At 38.2% G+C, this 13,969-nt stretch overlaps 1 protein-coding gene across 1 annotated transcript in view; it reads left to right on the forward strand.

The window, feature by feature from the left end:
- Positions 1-13,969, forward strand: part of MACROD2 (mono-ADP ribosylhydrolase 2) — a 2,244,457-nt gene that overhangs the window by 2,110,379 nt on the left and 120,109 nt on the right. Inside the window, 1 exon segment of the mRNA XM_036750299.1 lies at positions 4,957-5,025. Coding sequence (XP_036606194.1) covers positions 4,957-5,025 — 69 coding nt within the window.

Consider the following 13,969-nt stretch of genomic DNA (forward strand, 5'->3'; position numbering starts at 1 on the left):
TTTAATTTGTTCATTTTCTAGGTTTTTTTTATTGCATGCCCAATTCATTAATCTGCTCTTTTTCTATTTTATTCATGTAAGCATTTAAAGTTATAAAAATTCCCAAAGAACTTCTTTGTCTACATCTTATAAATTTTGGTATATTGTCTCAGGATTGTCATTCTCTTTGATGAAATTATTGATTGTGTCTATGATTTGTTGTTTGATCCACTCATTCTTTAGGATTAGATTATTTAGTTTTCAATTAATTTTAACCTATCTTTCCATAGCCCTTTATTATATGCAATTTTTATTGCATCATGATCTAAAAATGATGCATTTAATTCTTTTGCCTTTATTCTTTTTGTCATGAGGTTTTTGTGTCCTGGTACATGGTCATTTTTTGTGTGGGTGGCATGTACCACTGCAAAAAAGGTGTATTCCTTTTTATCCCCATTCAGTTTTTTCCAGAAGTCTATCATATGTAAAATAAAAATCTGATAAAAAAAATTAAAAAAGAAGTATATCATATCTAACTTTTCTAAAATTCTATTCACTTCTTTAACTTCTTTCTTGTTTATTTTGTGGTTAGACCTATCTAGTTCTGGGGTGGGGGGGTGAGGTACCCTACTAGTTTAGTTTTGCTGTCTATTTCTTCCTGTAGCTCACTTAACTGCTCCTTTAAGTATTTGGATGTTAAACCATTTGGTGCATATATGTTTATTATTGATATTACTTAAATGTCTATGGTACCTTTTAGCATGATGTAGTTTCCTTCCTTATCTCTTTTAATTAGATCTCTGTCTGTCTGTCTGTCTCTGTCTCTGTCTGTCTGTCTGTCTGTCTCTGTCTCTGTCCATCTTTGGCTGTCTCTCTGTCTGTCTCTGTCTCTGTCTCTGTCTCTCTCCCTCCCTCCCTCCCCCCCTTTGTCTGAGGTAAGGATTGTTACCCCTGCATTTTTTTGCTTCAGCTGAAGTATACTTCTCCAGCCTTTTACCTTTACTCTGCATGTATCTGTTTCAAATGTGTTTTTGTAAACAACATATTGTAGGATTCTGGTTTTTAATCCACTCTGCTATGGGAGAGTTCATTCCCTTCACATTCACAGTTGTGATTACTTACTGTGTATTTCCCTCCATTCTATTTGCCCCCTCTTTATACTTTCTGTCTCCTTTTACCCTGTCCCTCATCTCCAGTGTTTTGCTTCTGACCACTGCCTCCCTTAATCTGCCCTCCCTTCTATCAGCTCCCTCTCCCTTTTCTTTCCCCTTTCCCCTCCTACTTCCCTAAAGGGTAAGATAAATTTCTATACCCAATGGAATGTGTATGTTATTCCCTCTTTGAGCCAAATCCAATGAGAGTTAGGTTCAAACAATGTCCACCCCCTCCCTACTTTCCCTCTACTGTGATAGATCTATTGTGCCTCTTCATGTGATATAATTTACCCTATTCTGCCTCCCCCTTTCTTCTTCTCAGTACAATCCCTTTTTCACCCCTTATTTTTGCTATATCATATCAAAGTCAACTTATACCCACACCTTCTATCTATGCATACTCTTTTTAACTGCCCTACTAGAGATACAGTTCTCGAGTTCCAAGCATTATCTTCCTGTGTAGGAGTGTAAACAGTTTAACCTTATTGAATAACATTTTTTTCCTGTTTACCTTTTTATGCTTCTCTTCAGTCATATATTTGAAAATAAAATTTTCTGTTCAACTCTGGTCTTTTCATCAGGAAAGTTTGGAAGTCCCCTATTGAATTGAATGTCCATCCTTTCCCCTCAAAGATTATGCTTAATTTTGCCGGGTAATTGATTCTTGGTTGTAATCTAACCTCCTTTGCCTTCTGGAATATCATATTCCTAGTCCTTGGATCCTTTCATGTTGAAGCTATTAAGTCCTGTCTGATCTTGACTGTGGCTTCTTGATATTTGAATTGTTTATTTCTGGTTACTTGAAGTATTGTCTTCTTGACCTGATAATTCTGGAATTTGGCTACAATATTACTTGGAGTTTTCATTTGGGGATCTCTTTTTGGAAGTGATCGATGGATTCTTTCAAGGAATTGTTTTCTTCAGCCATTTTTTATCCTTCCTTTTCCAAGTTGTTGAATTTCTCTTGCATAACTCTCGTTTCTTTTCCTAATTTTTCTTCTACCTCTCTTATTCGATTTTTAAAAATCCTTTTTGAGCCCTTCCAAGAAGGCTTTTTGTTCTTGAGAGCAATTCGTATTCCCTTTTGAGGCTTTGCATGTAGGTATTTTGACATTGTTGAGCTCTTCTGAGTTTGTGTTTTGATCTTCCCTGTCACCACAGTAGCTTTGTATGGTCAGGGATCTTTTCTGTTTTTTACTAATTTTTAAGTCTATTTCATGACTTTTAAAGTTGAGTTCTGCTGCTGGGGCACAGGAGGCACTCTCCAAAGCTTCTTATGGTGGGGGCCAGAGGCCTAGTCACTGGCTTTGTTGCTGGGGCCTCAGGTGCTAGTAGCTTGCCCACTGCATTGGGGTGGCCCAGCCTAGTTGTGCCAGTTGTGCTGGGGTTCCAGGACCGGCAATTTGCTTTCTGTGCTAGGACTGGAGGCCTCTCAGCTGGCCTTCTGTGTCACTAGCCTGCTGAGCCAAGATGGAGGGCCTCAGTTGCTGATCTTTGTTATGGCTAAGAGCCTCCCAATGGCTTGCCTAGACAACATCTTACTGGGCTGCATTCTCCTTTTAACCAAGTGAGACAGACCTTTCCTGAAGTCCTTCTAAGTTACCTTAAGCTAGAAAATTGTTTCATTCCATCTTGTTGTATGTTTTATCACTCCAGAATCCATTTAGAGACTTGATTTAACATTGTTTCCAAGGGAAACTGGGGAGAGCTCAGCCAGCTTCCTGGCTTTTTCCTGCCATCTTGGTTCCAACTCGAGTTAACTTCTTTGCTAATAAAATAACATTCCTCTCTGCTGTACAATTCATATCAATTATGACTATTTTGCATTAACTACCCTCAAAGGTCAAGTACAAATGATGAAAAACATAGTATCAAAAGGCCATTAAGCTAGGAGCTTTGACTACCTTAATTAGCAAATCAGATCAAAAGCAGAGACAGGCTGATTGGAGATGCAGAAATCAGTAATTGGGTCCCAACATAGTTGGTTCTATGACCAAGTATACCACATGACCTAAAAGTAAAAATCATCTTCTCTGATGCCTCCAGGTGAGAACAAACTTTCTCCCATGGGACCTCCTTGTATCTCTCTCATGAACTTGGGCATTCTGTTACAGTTATTTCTGTATAGGCTACATAATAATAATAGTTGATCTCTGCATTACATTTTAAAGTTTGCAAAGTACTTAAAATACCATTTGAGCTTCATAATAGCACAACAAGTACTACAAGTATGCTTATCCCCAGTTTACAAAAGGGGAAACTAAATCTCAGAGAAGTTCAATGACAACTCCAAAGTGTTAAAGCCATACTTCAGACTAGATCCCAAGTACAGCACTGTCCACCACTTCATGTTGCTTTTGTAATAATAATAGTCATTTATTTGGGACTTTAAGGTTTATAAAGCATCTTGCAACTGTTACCTTGTTGGATCCTCATAATGAGCCTATAAGATAGGTACTTCAGGTATCATCATCTCTCATTCTAGACTATAAATTCATAGAGACAGACACTGTGTGTCTCCCCCAGCATCTTGCACAGCATCCTACATACAAAGTGCCTACTATGTATAAGGTGCTGTGCTAGGTACTGAAAAAAAAAAACTCCATCCCTGAAGAATATTCTGTTCAATGGAGGATGGAGTGATACAGAACATGAAGGTAAATACGTAAAGCACATACTAAGTAATACAAAGATATTTTAAGATGGAAACAGTTCTAACAACTGGGGACATTTTTTAAAAGTCTCAGGTATGAGGTAACTGTGCTATGCTTTAAAGAAAGCTAGGTATTATAAGAGAGGAAGGTGGGGAGGGAATATGTACCTAGGCAAAGGCAAAGAGGAAAGAGATGAATGTCATCCACAGCAAACAAAAAGCAGGCAAGTGTGACTGGAATAAAGAATTCATGAAGAGGAATACTGTGAAATAAGACTGGAGAGATATGTGAGAGCCAGATTAAAAAGGAAAATGTAGAATTAATCTTTAGATTTAGGTAAATGTTTATCTAAACGTGGGTTATTTATTTCCCTACAATCCTATAAATTCATTTTAAAGAGTTATGATTTATCTAGGTGATTTAAATTCAATATAAAAATATTCCAAGTCATTATTTTATTAATTCTGCATTTTAAAATCATTTTTAAAATGTTTGCTAGTTAATTCTCTGCTACCTAAAGGGTAGTGCATGGAAACATCACACACCTGATGTTACCAATAAGGTTTTTGACCTGTGTTTGCCCATATCCCCCCAGCCTCTTGTAATTGGTGCCATCACTGGCAATCTAAAATTCTTCATTTTTCTGCCTCTGCTTGGACAATCTGAAATGTTAAATTACTTCTGTGCCTTCTTACAAATGCTCTCTTTCTTGCATATCCCTGCACTGACAGCCATCTGAAATGTTTCCTATGGTTTGACAGCCTGGCATAACTTAGAAGAAATCTGCGCTAAGGAAACCAAACTTTAAAAACACACACAAAAACACTTCTTGGAAGCCAGAAGGCTTTGCTTTTGTTTTTGTTCTATTCCCAAGTGAAAACAATGAACCTCCAGAGTTTTTGGAAGGGGAGCTGCCGATGGTTTAAAAATAATACTTTCTGTAAAATGAAATAAGTACATCCTTATTGAACTCTGTAACTATCAGATGGTCTCTGGTCTCTAATCCATTGATTGTTCAGAGGCAATATCAAACCACTTTTCCATCAAAGAATGTTTAATATTTGACCTCCCTAAGCCAAGGTGAGATTTATTTTTGGTGGAGGGGCAGGGGAATTCCCAGCTTGATAGTAGCAACTAATAGGCTCTATTTCTTTTTCTCCTTTTTACAGATGAGGCACAGCCTGCCACCGCACCCAGCCCTTCATCAGAAGAAGCTGTTGAAGCCAACAAGGATAAAGGTACAGACACTAACTATTACATCTAAAAAGGCAAGCTCATAAGAGGAGAACATTTAAGCTGTCTCTACATGAAGAGTGAAGAGGCAATCCAATCTTGGCTAATTCAAGCTGAACTTCCCCCAACCCCACTCCCTCCTCCACTCACAATAAGAGACCTTTATGTTTTTCAGTACCTGAATTCTTCCCCTCCACCCACTGTCCAAACGATGGCATAAAAAAGGAGAGACTGAATTGTTGAAAGTCTCTGTAGGAAGACAAGGCATCAGATTGAAAGTCTCGGAATGGGTTGGTTCTGCTAAAAACAGAAGGTTCAGACCACTCAGGAGACTCCCTTCCCAAATAACCTTTTAGAATTAAGATCACTTTTGGAAAGTGGCCAGGAGAAAGATGCTTGCTAAACATGTGCTAAAACACAGGTCCAAAGGAGCATATTCCCATAGATTCTGGACAATATCATTTCTCTCATCACCCAAATCTGTGAGATCCAGTTTAGAGGCAGCATTTAGAAGGGTGATGATAAGATGTTTCTTATCATTGGGAAAGGAGTCTGAGGCAAACAATATCAGAATCTTAGCTGAACCTCAGAGACTATCAAATCCAATCAATACCTGAACAATAATAATTGCTAGCCATTATATAGTACTGATATAACACTTGTAGGAGCAGTTAGATAGCACAGTGTATAGCGTGCTGGGCTTGGAATCAGGAAGACTTATCTTCCTGAGTTCAAATCCATCCTCAGAAACTTACTAGCTGTATGACCCTGGGCAAGTCACTTCACCTGATTTGCCTGGCAAGTGTTAAAAGCTAATTTTTTGAGGTTTTAGTAACATCTAAAAGATGTCTCTACTTTCCTGGAGATATTGGCCTACTTCTACAATTGATAACAAGGTGGTACAGAGCACAGTATGCTGAATTTGTAGGTAAGAAGAACAGAGCTGAAACCCTGTCTCATTTTTAAACTACAAGTGAGATAACATGGATAAAGTATTTTGTAAACTTTAAAAACATCACCTATTTATTTAGCTGTTATTTTCTGAGCTTATGCTACTTGGATAAAGATTTTGAAGTTACTTCAGAGTGATATGCAAATATAATTCATTCCAAAAAATCACAAATCACCTTTTTTTTTCTTTTAATGCATTTACCAAAGAAAAGGACATTTTTAATCTTTGAGAATCTGTTAAATATGTGATGAAAGCCTCCGTTTCAGTTTGCTTGGGGAAGATATTGTAGTCATTTTGCTTGGGTAAATGTAGTAGCCTCTGTGTGTGTGCGTGTGTGTGCGTGTGCGTGTGTGCATGTGTGTGTGTGCATGTGAGTGTGTATGTACATGTGTGTGTGTGCATGTGTGCATGTGTGCGTGTTGTTAGAAATGAGAGTAAGGTAAAGAGGTCATCTATTACATACTTGCTTTACTAATCACTGACTTGTCACCCAGCTCCTTAAAAGCCATCTTTGACATCACAGTCCCAACTCCCAGTGAATGGTGATTCAAACACTGTGGCTGATTATAATCCCTTTAGGGAGATTTTGATAAGAAACTACATAGAAACACATCATACAGGGGCAGAAATGGCAACATTTTAGAAAAAGACAAAAAGTGTTGTTCATCATAGACAAACTGAACTGGACATTCAGATCGTTTCTTCACAATAAATAGTTTGAGGTTTTCCAAGGCCAATGACAGAATAAGGAAAAGATATGCTCATTTCATTGTCTCAGGCTAAGATTTATTTCTCTGTCATGTTGCTTGGTTGATCGATCACTGAGCTACTATCACATAGACACACCATTCTTGATACTTTTAGGAGATCACAACTTTAATTGTTCGAGATATTCTAGATTCTCTTAGAATTATTCTAGCTGCCAAATCTATCTCCTCCAAGGCGCATCTCCAACTATTGGCATCTAAGGTTGTCAATTATTATTAATATGCTTGAGTTATTGGTATCTAAGTTTCTCTCCCATCTAATTTGTATCTATGTGTCTTGTGTGTGTGTAGTTATTTGCATGACATCTTTGCCAAAAGAATGTAAACTAAACTCTAAGAAGACAAGGACCTGTTTTTGCCTTTACTTAAACAACGAGAACTTAGGACAGTGCTTGGCAGATAACAAGCACTCATTTATTCTTGTTGATCGATTACAATGACGAAAGATGAAAATAAGTAGCCATCTAGAAAACACTTAATGGATAGTAATTTGAACCAGGCAGTATGTCATTTATAACAAACTTTCAGACAAAACTGACTTTTAATAGATTTTCCTGACATTCATAGAACACATTAAGGTTTGCAAAGCCTTTCATATCCATCGTCTTGTTTGAGTCTCACAACAAGGTATAGGTAGTGGAAGTATTATTATTCCTACCTTACAGGTGAAGAAACTGAGGCTCAGAGAGGTTAAGTACTTTGCTTATAGTTGTGCAATTACCCAGTAGAGAAAGAAGGATTTGTAATCAAGTCTTCCTGACTCCAAGCCATTCTAGTGACTATATCATGCTGCTTTTCCACTAAGGCCTATTAATTTAGTTTGGGGGAAGAAAGGTGGAGAGGTTGTGGTGGAAGTTATAAATAAATTCTGCACTGGTATTTGATCCATCTATCATTTTTAATTATAATTTGTAAGGTGTTATTTTTGCCCTTTCATTCTGAAATAACATGTTTATAAGCCCACTGTTTTCACTTGATCATTAATTCAAAGCTTAGTCCAGCTGTCTATCACTGGTATAACTGCCATCTTGACTGGCTGATAAAAATAGTGCATTGAATGAAAAAAATTGCATCTGCCAATGAAAATGGTAAAGATTGAGGTCAAAGTGGGGTTAACAGCAGTCAGAAATGTTGAAGATTCATTCCAAACATTCTCCGTTATTACCTTTCATATACATCTCTTTGCCGTGACATCTGGGCTATTTATGAGCTCTACAATGCTAAGATCTCATACAGAAATGTTTATTACATTCTCTCAGATAAGTGGCACAATGTTTTTGCTGAATTGCAGGCCTTCATGAAGATCTCGACTCTTACTATTGTTTTCTGTGCTTGCTCTTGACATGCCATCTTCTTGTTGGGTGTTAGAGTCATGGAGAGTACAGATGGATTTTTTTTCCCTTCATTGAAATCACCAACATTTTTCCATTCATTCAACTTTTCCTGAAGTATGTGGTTTGTTTGTTTTCCTACAATGATTTTAGTACTAAAATTTCCTCTACCCCCCTTGCACTGTCCTTCCCCAACCCGCCCTGCCCAAGGAAAACAGGAAACAGTTTTCCCTATGCCAAAGTGAAATGGGATTAGAAAAATGAGATGACTCGAACGGAGTTATAAGCACAGGTAAAGTATAACACATAAGAGGAAGCAAAACAATTTTCTTGTTGTCTATACCAGAAACATTAAAATATTTTCAGATTCAATACCTAATGGAAAAGATACTAGCTTCTGGAGCTGATTTCATTGACTTGCCCTCAATCGCTCTTTGCTTTCTTATCGACCAGCATGTCAAAAGGGTAAAATAGTGATAGAAGCATAAGATTTAGAACTGAAGGGAACTTTAAAAATCATTTAGTTCAGCTCTCACATTTTGTAGATGAGGGCACTAAGGCTGAGAGAACAAAAGTGACTTTTTTGGCTTTTGATATTACTACTCACTCTTTCTTCCTGGATACAATCTCCTCCTTAGCATTCCATGATGGTATTCTCTCCTGGTTCTCATTTTACCGTTCTGAGCACCTTTTAGTTCTCTTTGCTAGAAATTCAGCTTTCTCGTGCCCCTTAACTGTGGGTACTCCATCCTAGGTCTGCTTCTCTTTCTATCTTGGTAATGGATTTTGTTGTTGTTCAGTTGCTTAGTCATAGCCAACTCCTCACGATTCCATGGACCATACCATGCCAGGCCCTTCTGTCCTTCACTATTTCTCAAACTCGGTCAATTATCTTATCTACACAGATGGCTCCCATATTCATATCTACAGACATAATCTCTTTCACCTTCTAGTCCTCCATGGTGGACATTTCCATATGATATGCTACAGGCATCTCAAACTCAATATGTTCGAAATAGAAATCATCACATTCTCCTTTGTAACCTGTCACCCCACCAACCTTCCCTAGTTCTTTTGAAAGCACCGCCAGCTTCCTAATTATTATAGATTCTTATTAAACATTTATCAGAATAAATTAAGTGGACTGTTCCCTCTTCCTAATCACCCACATCCAGTTTTGTGAATTCTACCTTTATTGTCATCTTTCATATGTATCCTTTTCTCCATTCACACAAGCATCATCTCAGTTCAGACCTTCATCATTTCTTACATAAGCAAATCTAATATTATTTTCTACTAATTGGGATCCCCCACTTCTAGTTTCTTCCTTTTTCAACTCAACAACCTTTCATTGAACTACCAGAGTGATCTTTCTGAAGTACAGATCAATCCATACTACTTCCCTCCTCAAAATCTTCTTTGATTCCTTATTGCTTCTAGACTATTTAAGCTTGTTTTTTAGGCCCTCTGGCTCCTACCTCCCTGTAGCAACAATTCAGCTAGAAGCTGTTGTGGGGTAAAACCCAACAAGACTAGAAACAAGAGCTGCCAGGACAGGTTCGTTTGATCTGCTTTACTAAGGAAAGTAACTTTAAGTGGTTAGCAAACTTACTTTAATCCAACATAGAAATATCATTCACTTAGTTCAGGAGGAAAAGCCAATAACCTGAACTTCAGAGCAAATACAAACAAGTTACAAACATACACAATATAAACAGACCAGATCATAATTCATAGTTACAGAGAAACCATTAACATCTGGGTTCACAAGCTGGAGATATCTTAACTATAGCTGCCCAGAGTCTCCACGTCAACACTCCTCCAAGAGAACCCCAAACAGAACGCCAGCCTTTGAGGTTTTATACTCTGTTCAGGGCTCAAAGGATTCACACCCAGTCAGCAAAAGGGCTTGAGCCTGGGGTTTAGCACCTAGTTAGCAAAAGGGTGCGGGCCTGGGGCTTTGTACCTAGTAAGTCTCAATCAAAGGCATTTGATTACTTTAGCATTCAAAAAAAGAAAACAGCAAAAAAGTCCCACCTTAATTAATATTACATTCCCTCTCCAATCTCATTTCATACTATTCCTCTTCATATGCTCATAGTATATTCCAAAATGAGCTAACTCACCCTCCTCTGAGGCTGACACACCCTCTTCTACCTCCATGCATTCACATCCCCTAGGGCCCTCTGCCTGGTATACAATCCCTCTTCCTCATAGACTCCTTATCCTTCATCGAGCCTCAACTCTGCTAACACCTAAATTCATAAACAAGTGCTTTACTTATGAAGCCTTCCTAATTACTTCAGGCGTCAGTGTTTGCTTCCTCCTCAATTTACCTTGTATTAAACTGCTTTGTGTATGTTGTAGTCCCATTCTGGCCTACCTAGCATCAGCCTTAAAGTATCTTGAGTTTGCTATTTGTTCTTGCTTGCTTGTTCTTGTTCTTGCTGTCTAGTTTCTCTCCACATAGGACCATGTGTTCCAAGGTCTCCACAATCCTGGTACATGTTTTGAGTAGCTTATCTTGGGTAACAAAATGATTAATTATGGTCTTGTTAAAAAGATGTTGGGGAGCACTAACATGAAATGTCAGATTTTTTAAATCTGTATGAGAAAAGCATCTTCAACTATTAGCATTATCAGATAATTCTTTAGGTTCATAGAGAGTGATGGAGTTTAGAGTCATGAGAAAAGCATCTTCAACTATTAGCATTATCAGATGAATTCTTTGGGTTCATAGACAGTGATGGAGTTTAGAGTCAATTAATACTCAATAAACATTCAGGAGAGAAAGAAAGAGAAAGGAAGGAAGGGAGAGAGGGAGAGAGGAAGGAAGGAAGGGAATGAAGGAAGGAAGGGAAAGGAAGAAAGAAAGAAAGAAAGAAAGAAAGAAAGAAAGAAAGAAAGAAAGAAAGAAAGAGAAAGAAAGGAAGAAAGGAAGAAAGGAAGGAAGGAAGGAAGGAAGGAAGGAAGGAAGAAAGAAGGAGAGAGAGAGAGAGAGAGAGAGAGAGAGAGAGAGAGAGAGAGAGAGGAAGGAAGGAAGGAAGGAAAGAAGAAAGGAAGGAAGGAAATAAGGAAAGAAACAAAGAAAGAAAGAGGAAGACAATGCACAGAAGGAAGTTGGGGGAGGGGTTGGGAGGGGAAGAGGCCACCAGACAGTATCCTGGAGTAGAAACCAAACATAGAAGCTGGACAACGGAGTGTAAGAAAAGGAACGAAATATAATGAAATTGGAAAGGTAAGTTGGGGACAGTTTGTAAAGGACTTTCAAAGCCAAACAAAAGAGTTCATACTTCTATAGGTAGTAGGGAATCAGAGAAATTTATTGAGAAAGGAAGTGCATGGTTAGATATGAGCTTTAATGAAAATCATCTTGGCAGTGGGGTATCAATTGGAGGATTAGTTGGAGTGGGGTAACATTCGAGTCAGGGAGACATCAGGAGGTTGTTCCCTAGTCCAAAGAAGAGGTAATGAAGGCCTGAACTAGAGTGGTGACTGTTTGAGTAGAGAGAAGTTGAGGGATGTAGATGATGTGGAGGTGGAAATGATAAGATCCGATAACTGATTAGCTATGTGGAGTAAAGACAAAGTGAGGAACTAAAGTAAATACCAAGGTTGTGAACCTATGTGACTCAAAAGATGTTAGTACCCTTAATATAAATAGAAAATTTTGGAAGAAGGGTGTGTTTAGGGAAAACGCATATCCTCTACTTCCTTGAGTGGAAATTCTATCTAATCTATAATTCTATTTGATTCTATCCTTTTTAAATCTCATAAGACTATTTTAGTTAATAGAAAATATTTTTTCTAAAAAAAATCATTTATCAATAAATCAAACCAAACCAGCTGGAAAGTAACAAATTTTTGCTAGCAACTGGTAAGGAATGTAATCAGATTACTTAGGTTTCCATTGACAGATCAAAAGTTGAAACCAAAGTGGATACTTTAACAGGGACAAAATTCATGGTCAGCACCTGTCATAACAGATAGCATTTAAACACATGCAGAGTATCCTGAATTATCTCTGTGTTGGCCATTTAATATGCAACTGCTGATTAATAGCAAAAGAAACATACTTAATACCAAATGCTGTATTAAGTATAAGAGGCACTGTAGTGTAATGGATAAAATTCTGGGCTTAGAGTCAGGGTGTCCTTGATGTGAATCCTATCTCTGACACCTACTAGTAGTATAACCCTGGGCAAGATACTTTACCTCTGTCGGTCTCAATTTTCTCATCTATAAAATAGGGATAATAATAGTTTCTAACTCCCCTCCCCTGTTAGATTACTGTAAGTCCAATGAGGTAGCATATGTAAAGCACTTTTTAAACCTTAAAACTGTGTTTAGTTTGTCCCAAAAGTCTTGGTACGGTTTTAAGCTATTAATGTTATCTATAGCTTAGAACTACACTAAGACTTTTGGAACACCCTGTATAAATATTAGCTGTGCAGGACTATTATTATTATGACAACTACTACTACTATTTCTCAGGTAGTAGTGTTACTTTGGGAATCATTGGATGAAGCAAGTCACTTCTGCACAGTGAAGAGTTTGCTCTGGATGATTTCAAAAGGCCTTGCTAGCTTTAAGTCCTATGAAATATATAAGACCTTCCTTTAAAGTCAATTCTGATTTCTGGCTTCAGCTTAATGTGTTTTCTTCTGGAAAAATCCTTTAAAAGCATTTTAATTTAATTTTTTAAATTAAAAAACTGATACCATGATTAAAAAAAAATAACTAGTTAACTGCTGCTGGGTACCACCTGACCAAAAAAAGAGTTTAAATCTCCCAGTTGTCCCCATTCCTTGCTGCAAAATATGGGACTGTTGTGGAAGGAAGACAAATGCATGAAATCTGGCTGGCTGCTCAAATTAAATCAATCTACCTGGCTTCGACATTGGCATCAGACTCTCAAGCCTAGGGTCCAAAGGAATGTTATACCGAAGAGCGATGAGTATCAGTTGCCCAAATATACCTCTGGCTCTCTGGCCTCCACAGAACTGCAAAGAATGTGTTTTCACTCACACTCACTAAGTAATTGATGGATAATTCTCTCATGGGAATGAATTGTCATCAAAATTCTGTTTCGATGGAGCATTTGCATTTTAAAGCCATATTTTCTGATTGGACAATGAAAGGCCTTGTCTCTAATAAAGGACTTTTGGTCATTAGCTAACACATGGGGAGATCTTAATTGGCTCCTGGATCAAGGATGGAAGGGACTGAGGGGCCATCTAGGCCAACTCCTCATTTTACAGAAGAAGAATCTGAAGCCAAGAGAGCTTACTTGTCTCGTCCAGGATAACACGGGCAGGATTTGAACATGGGCCTTCTCGTACCAAATCCAGTGCTCCATTCACTGAACCAAGTTACATAGGGAGGAGAGGACTCCGTAAATCATAACCTTGCCTACTCATAAAATGAGTTCTATTAGGAAACCTGATTTAATCCTTTCAAGGGACCTGCTACAGTAATGGTCTTTAATCTCACTCTCCCTTCTCCTACTGATGCTCCCCTGCTCCACAGAGGAGAACAAACCAAGGATCCACCTTTCTTGTGGCTCCTGGAAACATATTCCTCAGAACTGCTAGGACAAAGGATCATGTGTGTTATCATCACTGAGCTCTACCACAGACCTACCTGGCAGATACCCCTCCTATCCTCCTTCCTCTTTCCTGCTTAAGAGCCCACTTTGCTAACCTTAACACAATATATTTCTCTGCCCTAAGATTTCCAGATTCTGGAATTTCAACACCTATTCTCATTGTCCCCTCTTCCTTCCATAGTGTCACCACCACCAGCCTAGGTTTCTCCTCCCTTACCCTTCCATGATTATGGTGTCAACCGCTCTCCACAGATTTGAGGACTAGGATTTCATTGTACCTGGGACATGTGG

Source organism: Trichosurus vulpecula, chromosome 3 (assembly GCF_011100635.1).
Source record: "Trichosurus vulpecula isolate mTriVul1 chromosome 3, mTriVul1.pri, whole genome shotgun sequence".
Taxonomy (NCBI): Eukaryota; Metazoa; Chordata; class Mammalia; order Diprotodontia; family Phalangeridae; genus Trichosurus; species Trichosurus vulpecula.